Source organism: Anolis sagrei, chromosome 5 (genome assembly GCF_037176765.1).
Source record: "Anolis sagrei isolate rAnoSag1 chromosome 5, rAnoSag1.mat, whole genome shotgun sequence".
Classification (NCBI taxonomy): domain Eukaryota; kingdom Metazoa; phylum Chordata; class Lepidosauria; order Squamata; family Dactyloidae; genus Anolis; species Anolis sagrei.
Window position 1 is genome coordinate 149,770,493 of NC_090025.1, and position 22,940 is coordinate 149,793,432.

Genomic DNA, 22,940 nt, shown 5'->3' on the forward strand with positions numbered 1-22,940 from the left:
CTGCTAAGTATATGAGATGCAAAAAAGTAAGAGTCCCTCCAGAACTGTAAGCACTATCTCAAGCAAATATTGACAATTTATTCACACTGCCATTACTTGCAACAATAGCTGATGTAGCAAAGCAACCAAGTTGGGGGCCAGACTTGGTGGATGTGGTTGACAGGGGTGGAGCTGCAGGCTATTGAAGGTTGCTCTGCCCCCTGCAGGTGTGCTCTTGGCTTCAATGTGAGCTAGGAGACAGGTTTCAACCCCATCCACCCCCAAAATTTTCAACCCTCCCCGAAATTTTTTTCTGGCTACGGCCCTGCGCATAGATTAGAATGAGGGATTCCTTCCCCAAATTCCTTATGCATGCCTATCTCAAGAAGCGGCTTAGAAGGGGGGTTGTCTTACTCATTCTGCATGCCACTATCTCCTCCCCTTTGAATTTAATAATCTTTGCTGTAGTGAAAATGACCTTATATGCTCTTCTGTAATAAAAGTATTGCTTGTCTGTGTGTACAATATATATGTAAAGTAGTGTGTGACTGTCTCCTTGCTACAATATGCTGCTCTATCTTCAGTGGCACAGTTTTAATGTGTCTTTCCCACTGAAACTCTGTTGCTTTTGGGAATGGGGGAGACTTTTATAATTTGGTATTTTAAATATCAATTCTTCCTTGTTTTTTATGTTTTTGTTATAGGTATCAAAATGTATTTTGAACAAAATACTATATTTTCATGCCAAATGTGGTGTTTTACATTAAAAATGTGTGTGTGTATTTTCCAGGAGAATCCCAGAAGATAAATAATCATTAAATGTACCAAATCTTCATTAATCATTAGTCGGGGGTAGGTGAGAAGGCTGAATGGCCATCTGTCAGGGATAATTTGAATGTACTTCCTGCATGGCATTGAGTTGGATTAGATTGCCCATGTGTCTCTTCCAACTCTGTGATTCTATGGTTCTATTCTAGATACATTGACTAACTTCTCTACAATCTCATACCGCTAGCCATAGTGGGTAGGGTGGATTAATTTTGTAAACCAAAGATTCTCCATCCCTGACTTAGAAAGAAAGATGATCATTGTAGAATTTATGTTCCAGGGTCCCACTGCAGAGGGAAATCTATATAAATAAAAATGTAATGTTCATTTGTGGGATTGACAGAACTCAAAACCACTGGGGGAATTGACACCAAATTTGGACAGCATACACCTAACAACCCAATGTATGTCCTTCACTCAAAAAAATTGAGTTTGTCATGTGTGAGTTGTAGTTGCTGGGATTTATAGTTCACCCACAATCAAAGAGCATTTTGAACTCCACCAATGATGGAATTGAACCAATCTTGGCAGATAGGACTCCCATGACCAACAGAAAACACTAGAAGGGTTTGGTGGGCATTGACCTTGAGTTTGGGAGTTGTAGTTCACCTACATCCAAAGAGCACTGTGGACTCAAACAATGATGGATCTGGACCAAACTTGGCACAAATATTCCATATGCCCAAATATGAACACAGATGGGGTTTGGGGAAAATAGGCCTTGACATTTGGGAGTTGTAGTTACTGGGATTTATAGTTCACCTACTATCAAAGAGCATGCTGAAACCCATGAACGATAGAATTTGGGGCAGACTTCCCACACAGAACCCCATGACCAACAGAAAATGCTTGAGGCCATTCAACTCCCTTCACGAGGGCAAGAAAACATAATCAAAGCCCTCCTGACAAAGAGCCATCCAGCAATAGATATAGAAAGATATGTATGATTCACACACACAGATATAGTATCATAGATTTGAAAGGGACCCCTAAAGAAGGACAAGTATATGTTGCATGTTCCAGAGTAGGCAAACCAGACAATCTTCACATCAACTCTGCAAGGAAACAACAAGAAATACTGTTTACCCACAAGCATAAAGAAATTACATTTATTAGAAACCAACACTTTCTCATTACTTTATTTTCCAGATCATCAGACTGGGCCACAGCAACGCGTGGCATTTTTTATCTTTGAAAAGCCCCCAAGCCTAAAAAGTCAAGAACTTTTGCCTGAAGTAAAATCTAGGAAACTAACCTACTGAACTGCTCTTCTTCTGATTTTCCAATTCCTTTGAATTCATGTTACTTCAGTGCAGCCCATTTTGATGGTGAAATCTCCATCAGTACAGACCACATTTGTTTGGCTTTAGCAATAAACGGGCAGTAAGTTTTGATAGTCTTCCACATTCCATGTATTGTCTCTTGCCCCAGAGACTTGTATTTCAGTACATAAAAACACAAGATTCCTGTTCCAAATTAAAGAATAAGTGGCAATAAAAGTGCAAGGTATGAAGATTTTGCTTGCTTGCAATGTCGTAATAACAGTTAAGCAAAACTAGAAATGGAAGCAAAAATCAATAAAAATGACCAGAGCAAAAATTGAAATGAGTGTTTTTACTGACCTTCTCCTAACCTCAGTATATATGAAAACAAAAAGGATTTGGAGACAAGCAAATACACTTAAAAGGATGCAGCAATGAACTTTTGTCAATGGAATTGCTGAGCTTAGTCTGCACTAGTACATATTTGGAGGTCTGCAATTTGAATAATTCTGCCCCATTTTTTGTTTTCTTTTAGAGTAAGGCCACTGAGAGTAGTTCATTAATGTGGCGCTCAAAATAAAAACTAGATAATGACTGAATAAGAATACTGGAAGATTTTTTCCTTGTTGCATTCTATTTCCTATTGCATTACATGCCTGTGCCTACATACTGAAAGACGCTGCAAGGACAGTATGCTCTTTGTGGCCTCCATGGTCAGAGATCAGTAGGCTTTACATGCAGTGGAGGGCACCAGAATATGGCACATGATGGAGTGTGTTTGTAAGCTATATAGCCTCTCATATGCCTCTTTGGATTTGTTGCAACGCAATCCACTTTCCTGCAGTGCAATGTTTTTGCAGCTTTATCTGTCTGAGTTTTCTTAATGCCCCATAATTGTATCTGAGGGAAGAGATCCAATGAATCAGCTGTTGGAATTTAAGGACTTCTTCACACATGCCACCAGAATCATTGTGTATTGCTGCGGATCACTGTGATATTGGTGGCGCCTGCACAGAGGACATAGGAACCTATCGCCCAATGCCCCACACCGTCCCGGCTTCTCCCCAACCTCATCACAAGAGGTCACAATGGAAGACCCACCTCTTTCGGCAGGCCTTCCCAGTCAGTTTTAATATGTGAATTTTAATCCACCTTCTGTCAGTGGATTTTAATTTGTATTTTAACTCTGTACGTAGTATGTCTTTTAATATTGTTTTATATTTTGTTTTAATGATGTTGTATCCCACCTCAAGCCACAGGGAGAAGTGGGTAAATAAATTCATTATTATTATTATTATTATTATTATTATTATTACAAGGTTATGTAATTAAAATGGTTTTATTTGACAAGTAGTGGTGGGGGATTTATAACTTCTATATATATTCTTGGCACCCTTTGGTAAAGATTATGGCTCTTCAGTTCCTGTGACTTGGAGTGCAATGGGATGAAGAAGGAATCTCCCCTTCAGACTGACCTGGAGAAGCTCTCACTTATAAGACCCACTGACTTGGGTGGGAGTACCCTCAATTTATTTTTTTGTAATTTATTTATTTATTTCCTTCATTTCTACCCCACCCTTCTCCCACAAGGGGACTCAGGGCGGCTTCACGTAAGCATCAATGATGCTGTCAACATATACATTCAATTAAAAACAGTAAAACTCAATTAAAACATTATAAATTCATCAATAAATTCATTTAACATTCAATTAACATGCCGCTAAAACCAAGATCCAGCCAGATAAACCCAATGTCGTAATGTTCAAAGTTTCCTTTCCAAGCTGCTATTGTCCTCTAGTCAACGCCTCTAGTTGAATGGCTGGTCCCGTAGCCAGGTCTTCAGTTGTCTCCTGAAGGACAGGAGGGAAGTGGCCAGCCTGATATCTTTAGGGATGGAGTTCCACAGGTGGGGGGCCACTACTGAGAAGGCCCTGTCTCTCATCCCCACCAACCGTGTTTGCGAGAGTGGCAGGATCGAGAGCAGGGCCTCTCCTGACGATCTTAGACTACATGATGGTTCTTAGCAGGAGATGCGTTCGGACAGTAAACTGGGCCAGAACCATTTAATTGGCCAGCCAAGGATTAAAGCAATGATCAAACTGCCCATGAGGTTCAGGTATTCTTCCCAAGGCAATGCTAAGAAGGTAGTCTACAGTAGATAGCTGAACCCTCATCAGGTTGCTCCACCCTTGCTCCTTTCTGGACTAGTTAACTTAAGTGGAATAAAAGTCAATTAATGTAGCCCTTATTTAATCCACCTTTTTGTGTCTGATCTCATTATTCCATGGTTGGTCATCAATTTACTATTGCAGTTATTTGTTTTCCTATTGCATTTTCCTGCTGCAGTCATTTGTTTTTATATCTTCTATGCTCCCTTAAGCCCAATGTCAATCATGTTTGTCAAGGCAAGGTTTCTTTTGGGAAGACTCCTCAGGCAGTTAAGTAGTGTTTGTTTCCCAAGGTCTATAGTGGAAGAATTTGCAAATAGAATTTATAATAAACTTAAAATATTCACATTTGTCCAGTGTTTGCCTCAGGGAAGCTGTTGTTACACATTTGTACACCCAGGAAGAATCTCTTTTCATGTTAAGGATAGCCAGAGTGCGGTCATTGTGACACTTGGCTCTATTGAGAACCGGATGGTAATTGTCACATACTATTTCAGTAACATATTTATGTCGACTCGTAGAGAGATACTTGCAACAACTGGAACAACCTACAATTAACAGCGTTGTATATATCTCAGGCTGTAAAAGATAATGTGTGCACATAAACTCTATGAAAGAACTGAATCCTTTCATGCTAAATGAAACAAATACAGAGAAATATAAAACTCACATTTTATTCTTGAACTAGTAAAGTGTAATGGCTACTGAGCAGAGAAAACAAGGTTTTGATCTTCTAGCTTGTGCCTTGAATTTACAATTTGACAATGGAAAGGGGAAACTATTCACTTTCTCTGAATGAATAGGGTAGTTGACCTTGTGAAACTCTAGTTCTGTTGTAGCCAATGTCTTCCGACGATTTAAACCTCTTAAAAATATTATCCAGAGGTACCTTTATTTTACATATAGCAATGTGTGCATCTGTTGAGGAATTTTCCAAATAAAAATGTGCATGCATCTGGTAACTTTGTCAAATTATGGCTAATTCACACCAGCAAAAATGAATTATATCATGCAAGTTAAAATAGTTGTGTAAAAGGCCAGTTGGGGGCTAGTTTGGAATAGCTAATGGATCACAATTTTGAACCACAGTGTTTGCCAGTTGCTCATATTTTTTTTTACATTTTAATTATAACTCATCAACTCATAAGTGATTACTTCTAGAATAGACTCAGATGAATGTCATTGAAGGGTTTTTTAATTTAATGGGTGCAACTGAACATCTGTTTCCAAGGTTTAAAAGCCAATTTATATGGAAATTTATTGTAGCAAAAAGTCTATAGAAGAAATACTTCTAACACTTCTTGTACTATGGAATTTAAAATTGAAGAGGCAATGTAACTGTGATATTATATCCTTTTCTGCTAATTTAATAATGATTTTTTAAAATAAGAGGACCATACATAATAATTCCACTGGGATTGCTATAGTGATCTCATTTGTAGTGGCCACATAATTTGATTCTTTCTTTTTCTGTTTCTTTTTGTTTGTAGCCGAGCTATCAAGACAAACCAGGACCTTCTCCCTGAAACTCCGTGGACTCAGATATTTTACAATGACTTTTGGGGCACACTCCTCACCCACAGTGGGAGCCATAAGTCATACAGACCTCTCTGCACACTCTCTTTTCGTATTAACCATGCCATTGGAGGAATGGACCCTTGGAGCTACCATCTTGTAAATGTCCTTTTACATGCTGCAGTCACAGGCCTTTTCACCAATTTTTCCCGAATACTCTTTGGCGATGGTTACTGGACCTTACTCGCTGGCCTACTGTTTGCTTCCCATCCCATCCATACAGAAGCAGTGGCAGGAATTGTGGGGAGAGCAGACATTGGAGCTTGCTTTTTTTTCCTGCTCTCTTTAGTGTGTTACATTAAACACTGCTGGACAAGAAGCTACTCTGAAGGTACCTGGGGCTGGATCTTGGGTTCAGGACTCTGTGCCACTTGCAGCATGCTGTGGAAGGAGCAAGGAGTGACAGTTCTAGCAGTTTCAGCAGTTTATGATGTCTTTGTATTTCACAGACTAAAAATGCACCAAATCATACCTGCTGTTTATAAGGTAAGCGAGTTATATGTATAAAAGTAAGGTTTTATGATACAGTTCATAATGCTACAACTACTCAGCTAAATTATATCTACTACTATGCTGCTAACTATAAACCTATATCAAAATACAAACACAAAAATAAAACACACACCTACACATACATGCACATAAGCTAAATGAACAAACAAACAAGAAGCAATTTTATGAATCTCACACTGACTGTTGGATGGTTTTTATACCTTATTATTCTACTCTCTTTAAATGGTATTAGCTGTCAGCCCCAGCTTCTGCCAACCTAGCAGTTCGAAAACATGCAAATGTGAGTAGATCAATAGGTACCGCTCCGGCGGGAAGGTAACAGCGCGCCATGCAGTCATGCTGGCCACATGACCTTGGAGGTGTCTACGGACAACGCTGGCTCTTCGGCTTAGAAATGGAGATGAGCACCACACCCCAGAGTCGGACACGACTGGACTTAATGTCAGGGGAAAACCTTTACCTTTACCTAACCACAGTTCTACATTGGTAACACTATTTTAATTAATAATTCCTACAATTGGCATAGAGTACTTTCAACAAATCCAATATGACCTTTTTAATGCTGCCCAACCTGTATGCCTTTAGTAAACTCTGGTTTACGTATAACCTAAAGACATTTCCATAATGCTTTCGCATGTATCTGATTTTGTTATACTAAGGATGATAGGTTTCTTTGGCTTAGATTCAAGATTCTTGGGTATTGCATGACAACACCACCATGAGCAAGAATTAGGGTGCTGTATAGAGTTTCAGCATACACTAATGTATGCTGAGGAGGGATACAGTAAATCCGGATATTAATGAAGCTCTTTTCTATCAACATGCCTGAAATAGGCTGCTGAAAAATGTTGAGCTGGTTACAGCTTAAGTGTCTGTGTACACTAGACGACTGAGGTTGGGAAATTATTATTTTGGTCAAAATCAACCCAGCCAGCCTGACTGCTAGATTCTGGGTATTGTAGTCCCAAAGGTAAATTCTCAAAACTCTTAAATTCATTCTTAAACTATAGGTCACATTGGCTTTAAAACTATCTGATGGTCATTCCAATGTATGAAATTGTGCTTGTGTTTTAAATTAAACTGTACCATTGGTATCTGCTGGGGTTTGTTTCCAAGATTCCCAGTGGATACCAAAATCTGTGAATAATGAAGTCCCATTATTTACAGTGATGTATCTCTTATACAGGATGGGGCATAAAGATTTTCCACATTTTGAATAAGTATAAAAATGAATGAAGGTATCTAGATTTTTTATATATATTTCTGAAAAGTACATAAAACAGTTCCGTTTAATAGGTTTTCAAATTATGAGACAAATGGCAGCCGTCATTAGCAATGCATTGCTGAAGACCATCCTGGAATTTCTTCACTCTCTGGGTCATTTCAGATGGAACTCTGTCCATGTTTTTATCACAGAATGGTTTCTCTCATAATACGCTTGAACAACCAAGCCCTGATGTTTACAAGTCCAACTCCTGATGGGTATTGAAACGACAGAGCCTAACTTACCAAATTAGACCTAACCGCACTGAGTACCCCCTCAAAATATGAGAGATCTTTATGCCTCAAGCTGTATAAATAGGAAAATTTATGTATGTATCTATATCTATATATATTCAAGCCATAGATGGTTGAATCCATGGATGCAAAATCCATGAATATGGAGGACTGACTGTATATTCCCTTAGTTAATATCATTTCTTTATTTTATTTATGTTTCACCTTTCTCTTGACACAGGATTGAAAGTGGCTTTCAAAAATTAAAACAAAGACCAGCTATCTATATATATAAATTTGTTAGGGGCATCCAATGGAACCACAAAACTCAAAAAAACCCCAACGAAACTTAACCAAAATTCCCATGCCCATAACACAACCCACAAGGTACAAACATATCTACTCAAAATGAAAAACAACACAACAACACACTCACAAAATGGCAAAACAAATGAGCATGCGCATTGGCGCCCAGCCGCAAGTTCCCTGGCGCGCGCACTCCAAGCCCCGCCGTGCCGCTTCCCGCACACACACTCCCGCCGACGCCGCACACACACATGCAACCCCACTCCCCCCGCCGCCGCACACACACACGCAAGCCCACGCTCCATCACTCCCCCCGCCGCCGCACACACACACGCAAGCCCACGCTCCATCACTCCCCCTGCCGCTGCACACACACATGCAACCCCACACTCCATCACTCCCCCGCCGCTGCACACACACACACAACCCCACGCTCCATCACTCCCCCCACCGCCACACACACACGCAACCCCACGCTCCATCACTCCCCCCACCGCCGCACACACACATGCAACCCCACGCTCCATCACTCCCCCTCCGCCGCACACACACACACAACCCCACGCTCCATCACTCCCCCCACCGCCACACACACACATGCAACCCCATGCTCCATCACTCCCCCCGCTGCCGCACACACACGCACAACCCCACGCTCCATCACTCCCCCACCCCAATCTTACCTCCTTTTACTTCCCGCCACCTCCAAACCCCACCCCGCCCCTTCCTGTTCTGTCAAAATCCAGGAAAGACGGGAAGGAAGGAAAAAAGGAAGAAAGAGAAAGGGAGGTAAAGAAAAAGGGGGAAGGAAGGAAAGTTAGAGAAAGAAGGAAGAAGAAAAGGAAAGAAAAGGAAAGATGGAAGGAAAGAAAAGAGAGACAGCAGAAGAGAAAGAAAAAGGGGGAAGGAAGGAAAGAGGATGAGAAGGAAGAAATGAGAGACAGAGGGAGGGAAAGAAAAAGGGGGAAGGAAGGAAGGAGAGAAGGAAAGAAAAAAGGGAATGAAGGAAGGAAAGAGGGAGTGAAGGAAGGGGGAAGATGTAGAGAAAGAGGGAGGGAAGGAAAGAAGGAAAGAGAGAAGGAAGAAAAGAGACCAGAAGAGAAAGAAAAAGGGGGAAGGAAGGAAGGAGAGAAGGAAAGAAAAAAAGGGAATGAAGGAAGGAAAGGGGGAGTGAAGGAAGGGGGAAGATGTAGAGAAAGAGGGAGGGAAGGAAAGAGAGAAGGAAGAAAAGAGACCAGAAGAGAAAGAAAAAAGGGGGAAGGAAGGAAAGAGATAGAGAAGGAAGAGGAGAAGGAAAGATGGGAAGGAAGGAAGGAAGGAAGGAGGGAAAGAAGGAGAGAAAGAGGGAAGGTTGGCCAAGCAACGCGTGGCGGGTAAAGGTTGTTATTTCTATTATTATTATGCTATTATTCCTATTAGACCCTGGAGGAATGGGAGAGGTGTCAGGTCCCAGAGGCAATGCATTGCATTATTATTATTGTTATGATGGTGGTGAAATAAAAGGAAATAAAAAGTGAAAGAAGGAAGCAAACAGGGAGGGAAGAAAGGCAAAGGAAGAAAGGGGGAGGGAATGAAGGAAAGAGAGAAGGATGAAACCAAGTAGTGAAAGAAGGAAAAGAAAGAAAGAGGTAGAGAAGGAAGAAAGGAGAGAAAGGGGGAAGGAATAGGTAGGTACCTCTCTTTCATAATAGTCCAGATATCTACCTCAACTTTGATAAGTTTTACTGTAGGCCACAGCAACGCGTGGCAGGGCACAGCTAGTTACTAATAAATTCATAGCATAATATTGAGGAAGCATGATTGCCAGGATGCTGTGACAGTTTTTTAATTTGTCTTTTACATGTTTTTTCAATTTGAAGCTAATACTTCATGCTGAGGATTTAGACTTGTGCATATAGCTAGACTGTTCTGTGGGATCCATGTATCCCGTGTATCTCTTGATGTCAAATGTCAGCAGAAAGATCCATCCAAACTGCATGACTATGTCAGCATGAAGGAGACATTCAGCAAGTTAATGAGCTTTGAAAAGAGTTGTAATTATAAAAATTTAGATTCCTAATTCTGTTTCTGTTTTAATGCCTAGTCTAAGAACAGGGCCATTAATCAATTTTGCAGATTGCCATATTGTGTCTAATTAGTACTATAGAGCTAATTTAAGGATTTTGTGTTTGCCTTATCATCCCTCTTTTGCTTTTTTTAAATGGGGCAGAGGCCATAACAATATTTTGATTTAAAATGCTTTGATGTTGGTTCTTTTATTGCATATTGTATTAATTCAGCACTATTAAATTTCTAGCTCTTACACATTATATGTGCAAACCATTGTTACAGAAAATTGCTATTTTTAATGCATACTGTAGCATTTCATAAAATGTCACTAAATAACTTGACTTTGCAGGATAGGAATATTGTTTAACAAATTAAAAGAGTTCCCATGTTTTTTAAAAGTGGGAAATCTGATTCTCATGGAATTAGATTCTACTTTTCTATAGCATGAAAACGGGCTATCTTACCTTGTGCGTACATGGGTGAATAAAACATACCCACCTCAGGAAATAATAATAGTAATAATTTATTTATTTGACTAGTCATATGACTATTTCAAAATGCAACACGAATAAAATACAAGGCAAAAAGGGGAGGACAGCAGCTGACCTTCTATTTATAGTCAGAGTATTATTGTTCTGGTTCTTCTTTCAGGAAATGTTCTCTTTTCTTGATAGCTTTCAGAATAAAAAGGCTTACTCTGATTATGGTGGATCTTTCTTGTCCTTGCAACAGGAATGTCTTGCAGATAGTCCAGACAATGTACGGCCAGTTCTGCAGCAGAAACACAACTTCCAGCCTTTAATCTCTGACAAAATAACCCTAGAGTTTTTACTCTGAAGATTCCAGGAAACTCTGTAGGGAACCTGATGTTTTTGAAGTGTGATCAGCTTGATTTGGGTGAACCAGTGTTCACAAGACAAAAAAAAAAAAAGATTCACTGCCATTTCACTGGTCAGAAGCAGTACCCTGTTAGAATCACACTGACAGCATTGCTTCTGGGGATCACATGGATGATCACCCTTTTTTTTCACCTCACTAGAGGCGACTCTGCAAGTGAGGTTCTTCTGGCCAGTGAAACAGAAGCAACAGCTCCCAGGGGAACAGGGCACCAGTTGACCATGTAGAATGCAATATAATTTTGGGGTGCTTCCATGCCTGCATGTGTGGATCTCTGTGGTTATTTTTTTATTTATCATGTCATCCGCAACCAGAACATTGTATTACATTTCTAACAGAACGAAACAAACAAACAGATAAAAAAAAACACACACACAAATTTTGCAAACTTGGTAGCTGATTAAATGTCCTTTGACCAGTATCTGGCTACTTGGAGTGCCTTTGGTGTTGCCGCAAGAAGGTCCTCCATCGTGCATGTGGCAGGGCTCAAGTTGCATTGCAGCAGGTGGTCAGTGGTTTGCTCTTCTCCACACTTGCATGTCGTGGATTCAACTTTGTAGCCCCATTTCTTAAGATTGGCTCTGCATCTCGTGGTGCCAGAGCGCAGTCTGTTCAGCGCCTTCCAAGTCGCCCAGTCTTCTGTGTGCCCAGGGGGGAATCTCTCATCTGGTATCACCCACGGATTAAGGTGCTGGGTTTGAGCCTGCCACTTTTGAACTCTCGCTTGCTGAGGTGTTCCAGCGAGTGTCTCTGTAGATCTAAGAAAACTATTTCTTGATTTAAGTCGTTGATGAGCTGGCTGATACCCAAACAAGGGATGAGCTGGAGATGTCTTTGCCTTGGTCCTTTCACTATTGGCTGCAACTTCCCGGCGGATGTCAGGTGGTGCAATACCGGCTAAGCAGTGTAATTTCTCCAGTGGTGTAGGGTGCAGATACCTTGTGATGATGCGGCATGTCTCATTAAGAGCCACATCCACTGTTTTAGTGTGGTGAGATGTGTTCCACGCTGGGCATGCGTACTCAGCAGCAGAGTAGCATAGCGCAAGGGCAGATGTCTTCACTGTATCTGGTTGTGATCCCCAGGTTGTGCCAGTCAGCTTTCGTATGATATTGTTTCTAGCACCCACTTTTTGTTTGATGTTCAGGCGTTGCTTCTTGTAGGTCAGAGAACGGTCCAGAGTGACGCCCAGGTATTTGGGTGCGCTGCAATGCTCCAGTGGGATTCCTTCCCAGGTAATCCTCAGAGCTCGGGATGCTTGTCTGTTCTTAAGGTGAAAGGCGCATGTCTGTGTTTTAGATGGATTAGGGATCAGTTGGTTTCCCCTGTAATAGGCAGTTAGAGCACCTAGAGCTTCGGAGAGCTTCTGTTCAACCATCTCAAAGCTCCCTGCTTGAGCGGTAATGGCATGATCATCAGCATAGATGAAACTCTCTGTCCCTTCTGGCAGTGGCTGGTCATTTGTGTAGATGTATCTCTGTGGTATATTTGGTACACTTCCGGAGTAGACTACTCCAGATTATTTTGCTGGTCTTGACACAGCCTTAATCTGGAATTTATACCTTTAATAAAGTTGATGGAAATGAGAATTGGAGGCTGGCTAGCTTGGCATATATAAATATCTGCACTCCCCCCCCCCCCCCAAGCTGACCAGAGTGAAAACCGGGCATATGAGTCACTCCGGCCAAGGTGGGGGGAAGCCACCAGCCAGCGAGAGCTGGTAGGATGGCTATTGTTATTATTATTATTATTGACACAAAACACAGTATGACACAGCAAACAAGATATATATCCTGGATTTCATATCAAAAAATCACAAGGCGAACACTTCCCAAGCGTTTAGGACTGTGCGATGTATTTTCAAATGATGTGCACAGATCCAAGTAAGGTGACCTTTTGCAGTTGAAAGATCATGATTTTGTCAATGTTTATTGTTTCCAAATGCCAGCTAAGAACTTTTGGCATGGCACCCAGTGTGCCGATTACCACTGGGACCACCTGTACAGGTTTACGCCAGAGCCTTTGCAGTTCGATTTTGAGGTCCTGATAACCACTGAGTATTATTATTATTATTATTATTATTATTATTATTATTATTCATACCCTGCTTTATCTCCCCAAAGGGGACTCAAAGTGGCTTGGCATAAACGCATTAGTATACAATTTAAAAATTACAAATATACAAACATTAAAACAGAATTAAACACAAACGACGCTAAAAAACATCACAATTAAAATCCATAATCCATCAAAAACATAAAACTACACCTCAGACAGAGAGACTACCAGGAAATACTGCACTATGACTCCTTTCCTAGCCTGCACTGGAACCTGAGCTGGCCAGTGAGTTGAGCATCTCATTTTTCACTTTAAGGCAACTGAAGAAACATAATGACATAGTTTACACTTTACATTTAAATCCATCTCTCTTTTATAAAGCACACTTTCATACAAACAATAAATCCACTTTATCACAAGATGACTTGAAATGTATAGAGCCCATTTTGCTGCTTGTCCAAACATCTGTAGTTCTCAAAGGACATGAGAATTTGAGTGTGGAGCCAACTATGCCTAATGAGAGAAAAATTCATTACTTCAAATACGCTTAAGCAGAATAATCTAAAAATATAACTGCTAGCTGTAAGATTTTTCATGTAGCAACAATTCATCGCTTAGAGTGAAAAAATTAGTTCAAAGAATTGCAGTGCAACCACTGAAAAGTTGAAAATTACCTGCTCATTTTAATATCACTTGTCAGCTCTATACTTTTCGGTTCAGCTTTTCCAGCTGTTTTTTCTTGCCATATCATAAAACTTTGACAGTATGAGCACATGCTAACACATTGCTCTGTAAAATCTCATAGACTGAATGAGTAAAGACATTTCAGATTTTTAAAAAGATTATTCCTGGGATTTTTGGTCTTTGTTTGTGATTCTACCAGTAGATTCTCAGAAGCTTATAAAGATCCCATTGCAACTCTTAGAACTACAGGGTGTGATCATTACTAGAAAATGACTGGTTGTTAGCAATGCAGTCTAACCTCTTGCCAATTCTAGTACTTACACACAAATATTTTGAGACAAATCTATGCACACAAGTGCACTAAACTGTTAAACATGGCTTTTGTGTGTGCTATGGATTTTTACACTTTGAAGAGATTAATAAAAGGTTGGGAGCAAACTGATTACTCCCTTGTGGAGTCCTTCTATTCAAGGTTATTCGACTGAGAATTAATATCCTCAGCATTTATATCTCATTATAAAACGTGTGAAAGTCTGAACAAATATTTGCATGTATTTGCACCCTGCAGCTTCTTTCTTCTAGAGGACAACAGGTGCTATATCTTTTTAATTAAAAAAGAGCCATGTAACTGCAACGCTTAGTCGGTAGGTCAGGTCTAGAGAGATTTACGTCAGGATTATTCATCTTTTATATAGCACATTGCAATACAATGTGAGTGTCAATTTTCTTCTTTGAAAATTGCAAGAACATGGAAGGGAATTCTCCCTGCAGACATATATCATTTCAGTCAAAATATAACATGGCAATATCATAACTTGACACAATGGAGAGAAGGTTGTAGTCTTATGTGTTCTTCTTCCTTTTCTTCTCCCCATTTTAACATTGGTTACCATGGATAACCCAAAACAAATAGTGATGTAACAATTCATTTTAGATTTTACTATGTTGTCATTATTATGTGCCTTCAAGTTGACTTTTGACTTATGGTGACCCTATCCTAGGATTTTATTGAGAAGATTTATTCAAAAGAGGTTTGCTGTTGCCTTCATTTGAGGCTAAGATTTCCATAGCTAAGCCGAGTTTAAAACCTGGTATCCAGATGTTCTTTTCTATTACTCAGATCAGTATACCATGGTGACTCTATTTTATGGGTTATTGTTGTGCTGTTTTTTTATGCAGTGGTTTGCTTTGCTGAAGTCATATTTGGTCATTTTACTATTCATCAGTCATGATGGGTATACGTGTTTTTAAGCTGCCTTACATTTTAAAAAAGATAAAATAAGTTGTAAAATGGTTGACATCCCAATTGCTTTTTTGCTTGCAATTTCCACCAACCAATTCCAGCCAGTGGTAAGGGATTGTGCTCTTAGTGATTCAGATTATTTGGAGGACCACAGTTTTTCAGCACTAGATTAAAAGTTGTGATAAAAGTATTTTGAATGAATAAATAATATGTAATCAGTGGCAAGGAACAGAACTTCTCCCCTACTCTATTTGAAAACATGTTTTAGTTATATTGATTTGTGTAATCACCAGTTTCACAGCCCCAGCACACAGGCCTGTAGCGAGGGGAGGGGGGTAGGGGTTCAACCCCCCCCCCCCAAATTTTTCAGGTTAAAAAAAATTAAACCTGGTTTACTCAAGAATTTTAACTGGTTAACCAAATCCCCATGCTAAGTCTATGAGACGCAAAAAATTAAGAGTCCCTCCAGAACTGCAAGCATTATCTCAAGCAAATATTGACAATTTATTCACACTGTCATTACTTGCAGCAATAGCCGATGTAGCAGAGCAACCAAGTTGGTGGGGGGGGGGGGTATTGAATGCTCTCATTAAGGAGGCCGGACTTGGTGGAGGTGGTTGACAGGGGTGGAGCTGCAGGCTATTGAAGGCTGCTCTGCCCCCTGCTGTGCTCTTTGCTTCAGCGTATGCTAGGAGGCAGGTTTCAACTCCCCCCCCCCGCAAATTTTCAAAACTCCCCCCCACTGAAATTTTCAACCCTCCCCGAAATTTTTTTCTGGCTACGGCCCTGCCAGCACAGAAATGCAAATCCACACATACCCACTTTCTGAAGAGTAAAATATGTGTAAAATAATCTCTTCTTCTCACAACAATACTTTTAATATTTAGAATATTTACCCTCTATTTTGCATGACACATGTATTCAATATAGTCTGTTACTGCAGCCCGTATCGACATAAAATGATTGAATTAGTATAGTGCAATTTTTAAAATGTAGTGTAAACATTTTATTGTGCTTCTGGTGGGGCTCTTGAGATTTTACTGATTTGGGGCTCTTGAGATTTTACATCACCTGCCAATATTCCTCACAATTGGCAATACTGGTTAGTACTTCTGGGACCATTCCCAACATAAAATATACCTGCTTTAAGGTCAGATACACATGACAGTAGTCCCCTGTCTTTCTAAAATTCTGTATGATGTCTAGTCATAAGCTGTTAGTCAGAGAAAAATTGTTATTATGTGAATAAGCCCAAAATGCTTCTTCTTCCTCTCATTATTGGCAAAATTGCCAAGAGAAGATCAGTCATTTATACTTCTGGTTTTGTTAACAGTAATTCAGTATTATGTTCAACTACTAATGCAAGGATCACAAAGGAGAACTATAATAATCACCAAGGTTTTACTCTCCTATGGTTCAGCATTAATGACAATGAAAGGCCTTGCTTTCCTCCAACAGAGGCAGTTATAATCAAACTGGCTTAGATATAAGAAAGATGTGTGAAAGATCTGTTGTGGAAGTTCAGTTTCTGGTACTAAAAATAAAGTCCTGTACTGAGAATGAGATCAGAGGCACCTAATCCTATAATTCTCTCTATAATATAGGTTGTGGTTGTGCATCAGGTTTTGGTTTGTGGACCTTAGGGTCATGCAGAAGAACATTGTTAATCCTTCAAAGCTAACCACTGTTCATCCCTACAATAAAGTATGGACAGTCTGGGGAATCAGTAGGGTTGGTGTTAATCAGTATATTAACTCGTAGTGTTACCCACCTCCCGTACCAAACTAAAGCGCAATATTGTAGCTAAAATAAAAAATAAAGCTATGTGCTTGTAGTGTGTGCAAACAAAACTCCAGGATTCAAAGCATCCTGACCAGAGCGAAGGTGTATCAAAAGGTTTAAAAAGTTTAAGCCTTGTAGATAAATGAATATAGAACATGTAAGCTAGGCTCTAAAAATATTTTTGTGTTGATATCTGACTATAACACCTCACTAAAATTTTATAGACAATCATTTTGGTATCACCCCCTCTGATAGTGTCATCCAGTGTCTTTCACACAACCTGCATCTCACAGTGATGCCACTGTGGACAATCATGCCTATACAAATGTTTCGATTCATAGATCATGGCTTGATGTAAACTAGTTCTGGTAAAACTAAGCCACAGTTAATCAAGATGAAAATTGTGTGCTGCATATACTAAATGTCTGCTGTATAACAAATGTATTGAACTGTTTTAAAATAAATAAATACATATTTTTAAAAGAGAGATGAAAATGAAAATTTCTGTTCTCTCCCATGGTTTTGCAGGCGAAGAAGGATGAGGGGACTTATAAGCTCAGGGCTCAGAGAATTTGCATTCCCTCAAAGTACATCGTATATGAGATGTGATATGCTGCACATTTCATCCATAGTGCTTGAAATTTAGCTGATGCTTGTGTGAGTATGGAGATTGGATGACACATTAATATCCTTATATTACAGAGGGCCCAAGAAAGCTAGTCAAGGTGGTGAGAATTTAACTAACAATCATATGTTACATTTATGTAAAACATGTCAAAATTATGTTACAGACTTTTATTTTTCCCCAGCATATAATTATTCCAACAAGTCCATCTTGTGGAACTTCTAACAGTTGCAGACTTTGGATATTGAATCCTAATTTAAAGTAATAAGACCTCTGAGGATGCAACAATTAGCACAGTCTTCCAGTTTTGCTAAATTAAGTCTTCATCAAATTTTGGTTTATATACTGGTACTATAGGTTTGATTATAGTACTGCCAGGATTAAAGTAGCATGCTTTTACACATCTCGATGTTCTTCAAGCTCTTGTCTTTCAGATACAGATTTTAAATGTTTTACTTCTGAAAATCAAAAATTGTAAGTGAAGGTAATGTGTGAAAAAAAAAGGTGACACTTTAGAAATTCACTTTTAGATGCTTTGTTGAATAGCAAAGAAAAGCGGTTTGGTATTCCTCATTAACATGCATACTTGACTCCACCCCATCCCACAATAAACTTTATAGTAACACACATTTTCTTCTTGCCTTTTGGGTTTCCATACTATTTTGGATTTGATTGTATTTCATATAATACAGTTATTCCAGTTTAATTCAGATTCTCAATTCAGTTCAGAAATAACTATATTTTGTGCTGCTGGTTCGGAGTTAATGCAGTTAGAGACTTACATCAGTCTTAGCTAAGATCTGTTTGGGTTGTAATAAGTTCTGCACTTGTGGTTTGTCTCTTCATAGGGCAGGAAAGTTCATGTGACCTTTTCTAGTGAGGTCTATGGCTCCCTGGTGTGCTATGCAGTTTCTCTATGCTCCATTGGGTTTATTAAACTTGCCATGAAGTAAAAGGATACCATGAAATCCCTGCACTAATACCTACTTATGTCTTTGATGTCACCTATTTACCATTTTGGTTGAACTGCTGTGTGGATTCCTCTCATTATCTTTCCAATTCTGGCAATGTCTTTCCTTCCAGGCAACAGGTTCAATAGTAGACTGTTTTTAAACAGCATATATCCAAGTATATACACATATTCATTGTTTTTATTGAAGTTGACTTAATTTGGAAGTAACTGCTATCCATATATATATGCTCACACGTTACACCAAAAACAATTAAGGCATCAGGTCTTGGTACAAGCTTCTTAACTTTTTAATAAGAAAGTAAAGTTACTATGGCATTGAAACAAAAAGCCTCAAGGTAAAAATATGGTTGCTTCAACAGTATTTAACAATAGTATTTTGTGTTGTTGTATACCTTCAAGTGATTTCCAAGTTATGGCAACTGTAAGTGGGGATCTATCATATGGCCTTTTTAGCAAGATTTCTTCAGAGGGATTTGCTTTGCTTTTCTGTCAGACTGAGAGAAAATGACTTACTTGAGGTCACTCATTAGGTTTCCATGACTAAGCAGGGATTGGACCCCTGGTCTTCAGAGTTGTAATCCAACACCATGTTGGCTCCCAACACCAGAAAAGATTTTAAGTAGGTACAACAATATTCATGTTAAGCTGAAATGTTTCATTTAAAGTTTTTCTTTAAAAAAAATGGTGTATCTACCACAACCTTATTAGATTTGGTGTCCTGAAATAAGCACATTGCATTGATTCCTTACACTGCAATGGAATTGGACTTCTCTCCATGCATAGAGGGTTTTTCTCTTAATGAGTATGGTAACTGAAAGGTTCTGAACCTCAGCCAATGATGGGAGCTAAGAAGATTATTTATAACCCAGGATCCAAGCACACACTTGGTGGGCTTTACTCCTGTCTAAATCTTTGAGCTGTGTAAATAAAGAAGTATCCTCATTAGCTGCAACATAATCCACAGTTGCATCCACTGGTACTGATAAAGTATAGGCCACAGATCCACATATCTGAGTCGTGTTATTTATATTGGTAAGAAGACCTGGGGTTTTTTCTTCTCATGGGCCAGAACATTGTTGGTCTGCCTCTCCTGAAAATTTCCGCCTCATTACATTGCCTGTCCACAGCATGTCCTGCAAAATCCCAAATTACAGACCTGTGGTTGCCATCGTAGCCATGAAATCTTGAGCTGCACCATGGAAATGGAAAGTCCCCAGTATGCCAATCCCAGAGGAATCCATCTTAAATTTTAATTCAGTCCTGGCTAACTCAGTATAGGAAACTGTTGGGCAACATGAGGCCTAGTTCCACAAGGGAATTCCAGGAATCCATGCTCGAAGTGAAAGGCATCAGAACCATAGACAAGATTGCCTACTGTGTCCCTGTTCTCTGAGTTCCATCTGCTACTGTACAAGCAAACCAGGTGGCCAGTGTCAGGAGAGATTTACCCTGAAACCTCCTGAGTCTCATTCAACCAGAACTCTGTAATATAAGCCCTGTCAGTATGGATCGCAGGAACACGTCCCAGATGGCTGTTGTTTTTCTATTCATTGACAATTTGGATTTTAAGAGTACTTTTAACCAATTATACTAGATGTGTGGCCACTAGGAGCTATGCTGAGTGTGTAAAATACACAAAAGATATTTTACAGAAATGCATATGTTGTCACCTGGGATGAATTTGTATTGAGATAAATTGTCTCCACCAACAGCAGTTTAAATGTTATTGATTCACTAAGTAACTTGCTTGCTGATCTTTTCTGAGTTTAACCTGCAAAAATTGAAATGTCTGATAAAACACCCCCATCTCTTCTCAGCAGGCTTACTAATGTTGAAAACCAATCCAGGGGATGATTGACAGCTTGATGAAAGTTCTTCAGCTGGAGCATGATGGCTAAATGAGACGGAATTCCCATTAGACACATACCTTTAGGAGCTTATACAATTACTGAAATCTAGGGTGTAGGTTGTCTAATCTCATGAGTTTGACTATTTGCAAAACGGGAGTGGATGCATGATGTCTTTTAAGAGTGGCAGAATTGTCAGCATAATTTAGCACACACCAATGGGCTGCAATAATTGCAAAAGACCATGTCAGGTCAGAGGATTGCTCTAGATCATTAAAGCCAGTTGCTCTTACAGAAGCCATCCCTTATTAGACAATATAGTGATTACAGAAAACTGAAGCAGAGGCAGATATTGCAGTTCGTAAAATAAAGTGAAACAAGGTTAGATTATCCTCCATATGTAACAAGATGAATTATGGTAAGAATTGTGGGTTACACACACACAAATACACACACAATGGATTCAGGCCTTAAATTCCCTTTTTGGTTGCAAGTGAATTACATGAGATTTTGTCACACATGGATAACATTTGTGCATAATCTTTGGATAAATAGTGTCTGGAATAAACAATGCATATTTTATTCAGGTTGTGATTTTGTGTCTTAAATTGATCTTGCAGACAAGTTTGGATTCAGTGAGTCTTTGATGTTAGGGAGTTAAGGTTTATTAGATGTTGCCAGTTTTTAAAAGCTATTGAAGACACTTTGGGAATTCAACATTGTTGAACGATCAATGTTTGAAGCTGCATGATATTTGAAAGATAATCTTGCTTTCCTTTCCAAAGACAGAATTTGGAAGAAAGTGACAATAAACTGCTTTCATATTTTGCCAAATGCTAGAAAGAAAACTGTCAGAGGATGAATTTGGAATACAGAGATGTTAACATACAATTCCATGCAGAAATATTCACCTTGTCCTTTGACTTTTTTCATGTTACAATTGATAACTGAAGCAGATTTAATTGGCATCATTACCATTTGACATATGCGATATGGATGTGGAGGGGCCCTTGGTTTTTTCCTGTGCCAGGGGGATGCCAAATACCCTGGACATAGCCAAGAATGTGCTCAGCAGATGTGCACACTCTCCACTGCCTTACTCCCTACAAAGAGAAAGTCATCCAAATAGTGGGTGATGAACCTGGAGCGGGACAGGGTTTTAGCTACCCATTCCAGGAAGGTGCTGAAGGTTTCAAAGGCTGCGCAGCTAACCGCACAGCCCATGGGCATGGCCTTTTCAAAATACCAAAGGCCATTGAATTTGAAACCCTGCAAATTGAAATCATCTGGGTGGACAGGCAGAAGCCAGAATGCCAACTGAATGTTGCATTTTGTCATAAGGGCTCCTGGCCCCCTAGCCTGCACTAGGCTGACTGCGTGGTCGAAAGAGGCATACTTAACCAAGCAGAGCTCTGGTGAGATGGCATTGTTGACTGATGCCCCTTTCGGATAGGAAAGGTGATGGATTAGCCAGAATTCACCCGGCGTCTATTTGGGGACCACTCCGAGAGGGGAGACCCTAAAATTATCCAAAGGGGGGCCTGGAAAGGCCCCGTGATTCTGCCTGCTGCTGCTTCATTAGTGATTTTGCTGCTGAGCACCTCCGGCATCTGTGCAGCCGATTTTAAATTGCCCGAGGTGCAGGCCCTGTGAGGGCCCCCTGTTGGTATGTGAAAACCAAAGGAGAAACGTTCCTCAAGGAAGGTAGCTGCAGCCCTGATAAGATACGCCCTGAGCCAAGTAACCTGGGGGGGAGGGGGAGTCTGACCAGAGTGATGGCCCAACAAGACTCCTTGCTGATTGCAAGGTTACTATTGCAAACACTCCCATTTTATCTAGAAGTCCTCATCAGAACTTGATTCAGCCAACACCCTTGTCCCAGCTGCATCTTGTTGCAGCTCCTCATCCGAACTGGAGTCGCCCCTAGTTTGGCCCAACCCATCCCCAGCTGTGCCTCTTCCACCACTCCTCCAAGTAGTCCATCTCTGGTCTGATCCTGAAGTTCCCCAAGACCCATCCATGTCTTCACTACTCCAACCTTCAAACGTGCCACTGCTTGTGGGTTCAGCACAAATATCTCGAATCTCTTGAACCCTTGTCCAATCCATCCCATCAGACCCAGAATCTGATATCCCATCATCCATATCATTTGCATCAAAACCTTCAAAAGAATCCTCATCTGTTGGCTCACTAAGTATCTCCCGGATTCTTTTCCCTTGTTGCTCTTCATCATAGTCTTGCTCGCGAGTAGTTTTCCTGCCTCTCCTAATACAACTAGTGTTACTATCACTGCCAGCAGACTCTATCACAACACTGTAGGCTTAAAATCCACAGGCATCTGTATGCGGTAAGGTGCAGAATTTATTAAACCAGGTTGCTGAATCAAAGTAAACTATTTCCCATTATAGTTTGGCCTTGGGGAGAGAACAAAATGTGTCTAAATTATAGCACCTCATACATAGAAAATGAACTGCAAATGTTATAAAGAAAAAACAAAAGAAAATAAGGTTAGAATATCCTGGAGCAGAGTTAGAACTTTAAGTTTATTTTCTTTTTGCTTTGTATTTAGATTCTTAAATATTAACTCAATTTTTTAAACATTCACTGTATTCCCTGCTTCATCTAGGCAATTTGTTTAATTGCCAGTTCTATAG

At 39.9% G+C, this 22,940-nt stretch overlaps 1 protein-coding gene across 1 annotated transcript in view; it reads left to right on the top strand.

Annotated features, from left to right (window-relative positions):
* Positions 1–22,940, top strand: part of TMTC2 (transmembrane O-mannosyltransferase targeting cadherins 2) — a 231,643-nt gene that overhangs the window by 98,118 nt on the left and 110,585 nt on the right. The window contains exon 2 of the mRNA XM_060777375.2: positions 5,728–6,298. Coding sequence (XP_060633358.2) covers positions 5,728–6,298 — 571 coding nt within the window. The remainder of the gene's footprint in view (positions 1–5,727; positions 6,299–22,940) is intronic.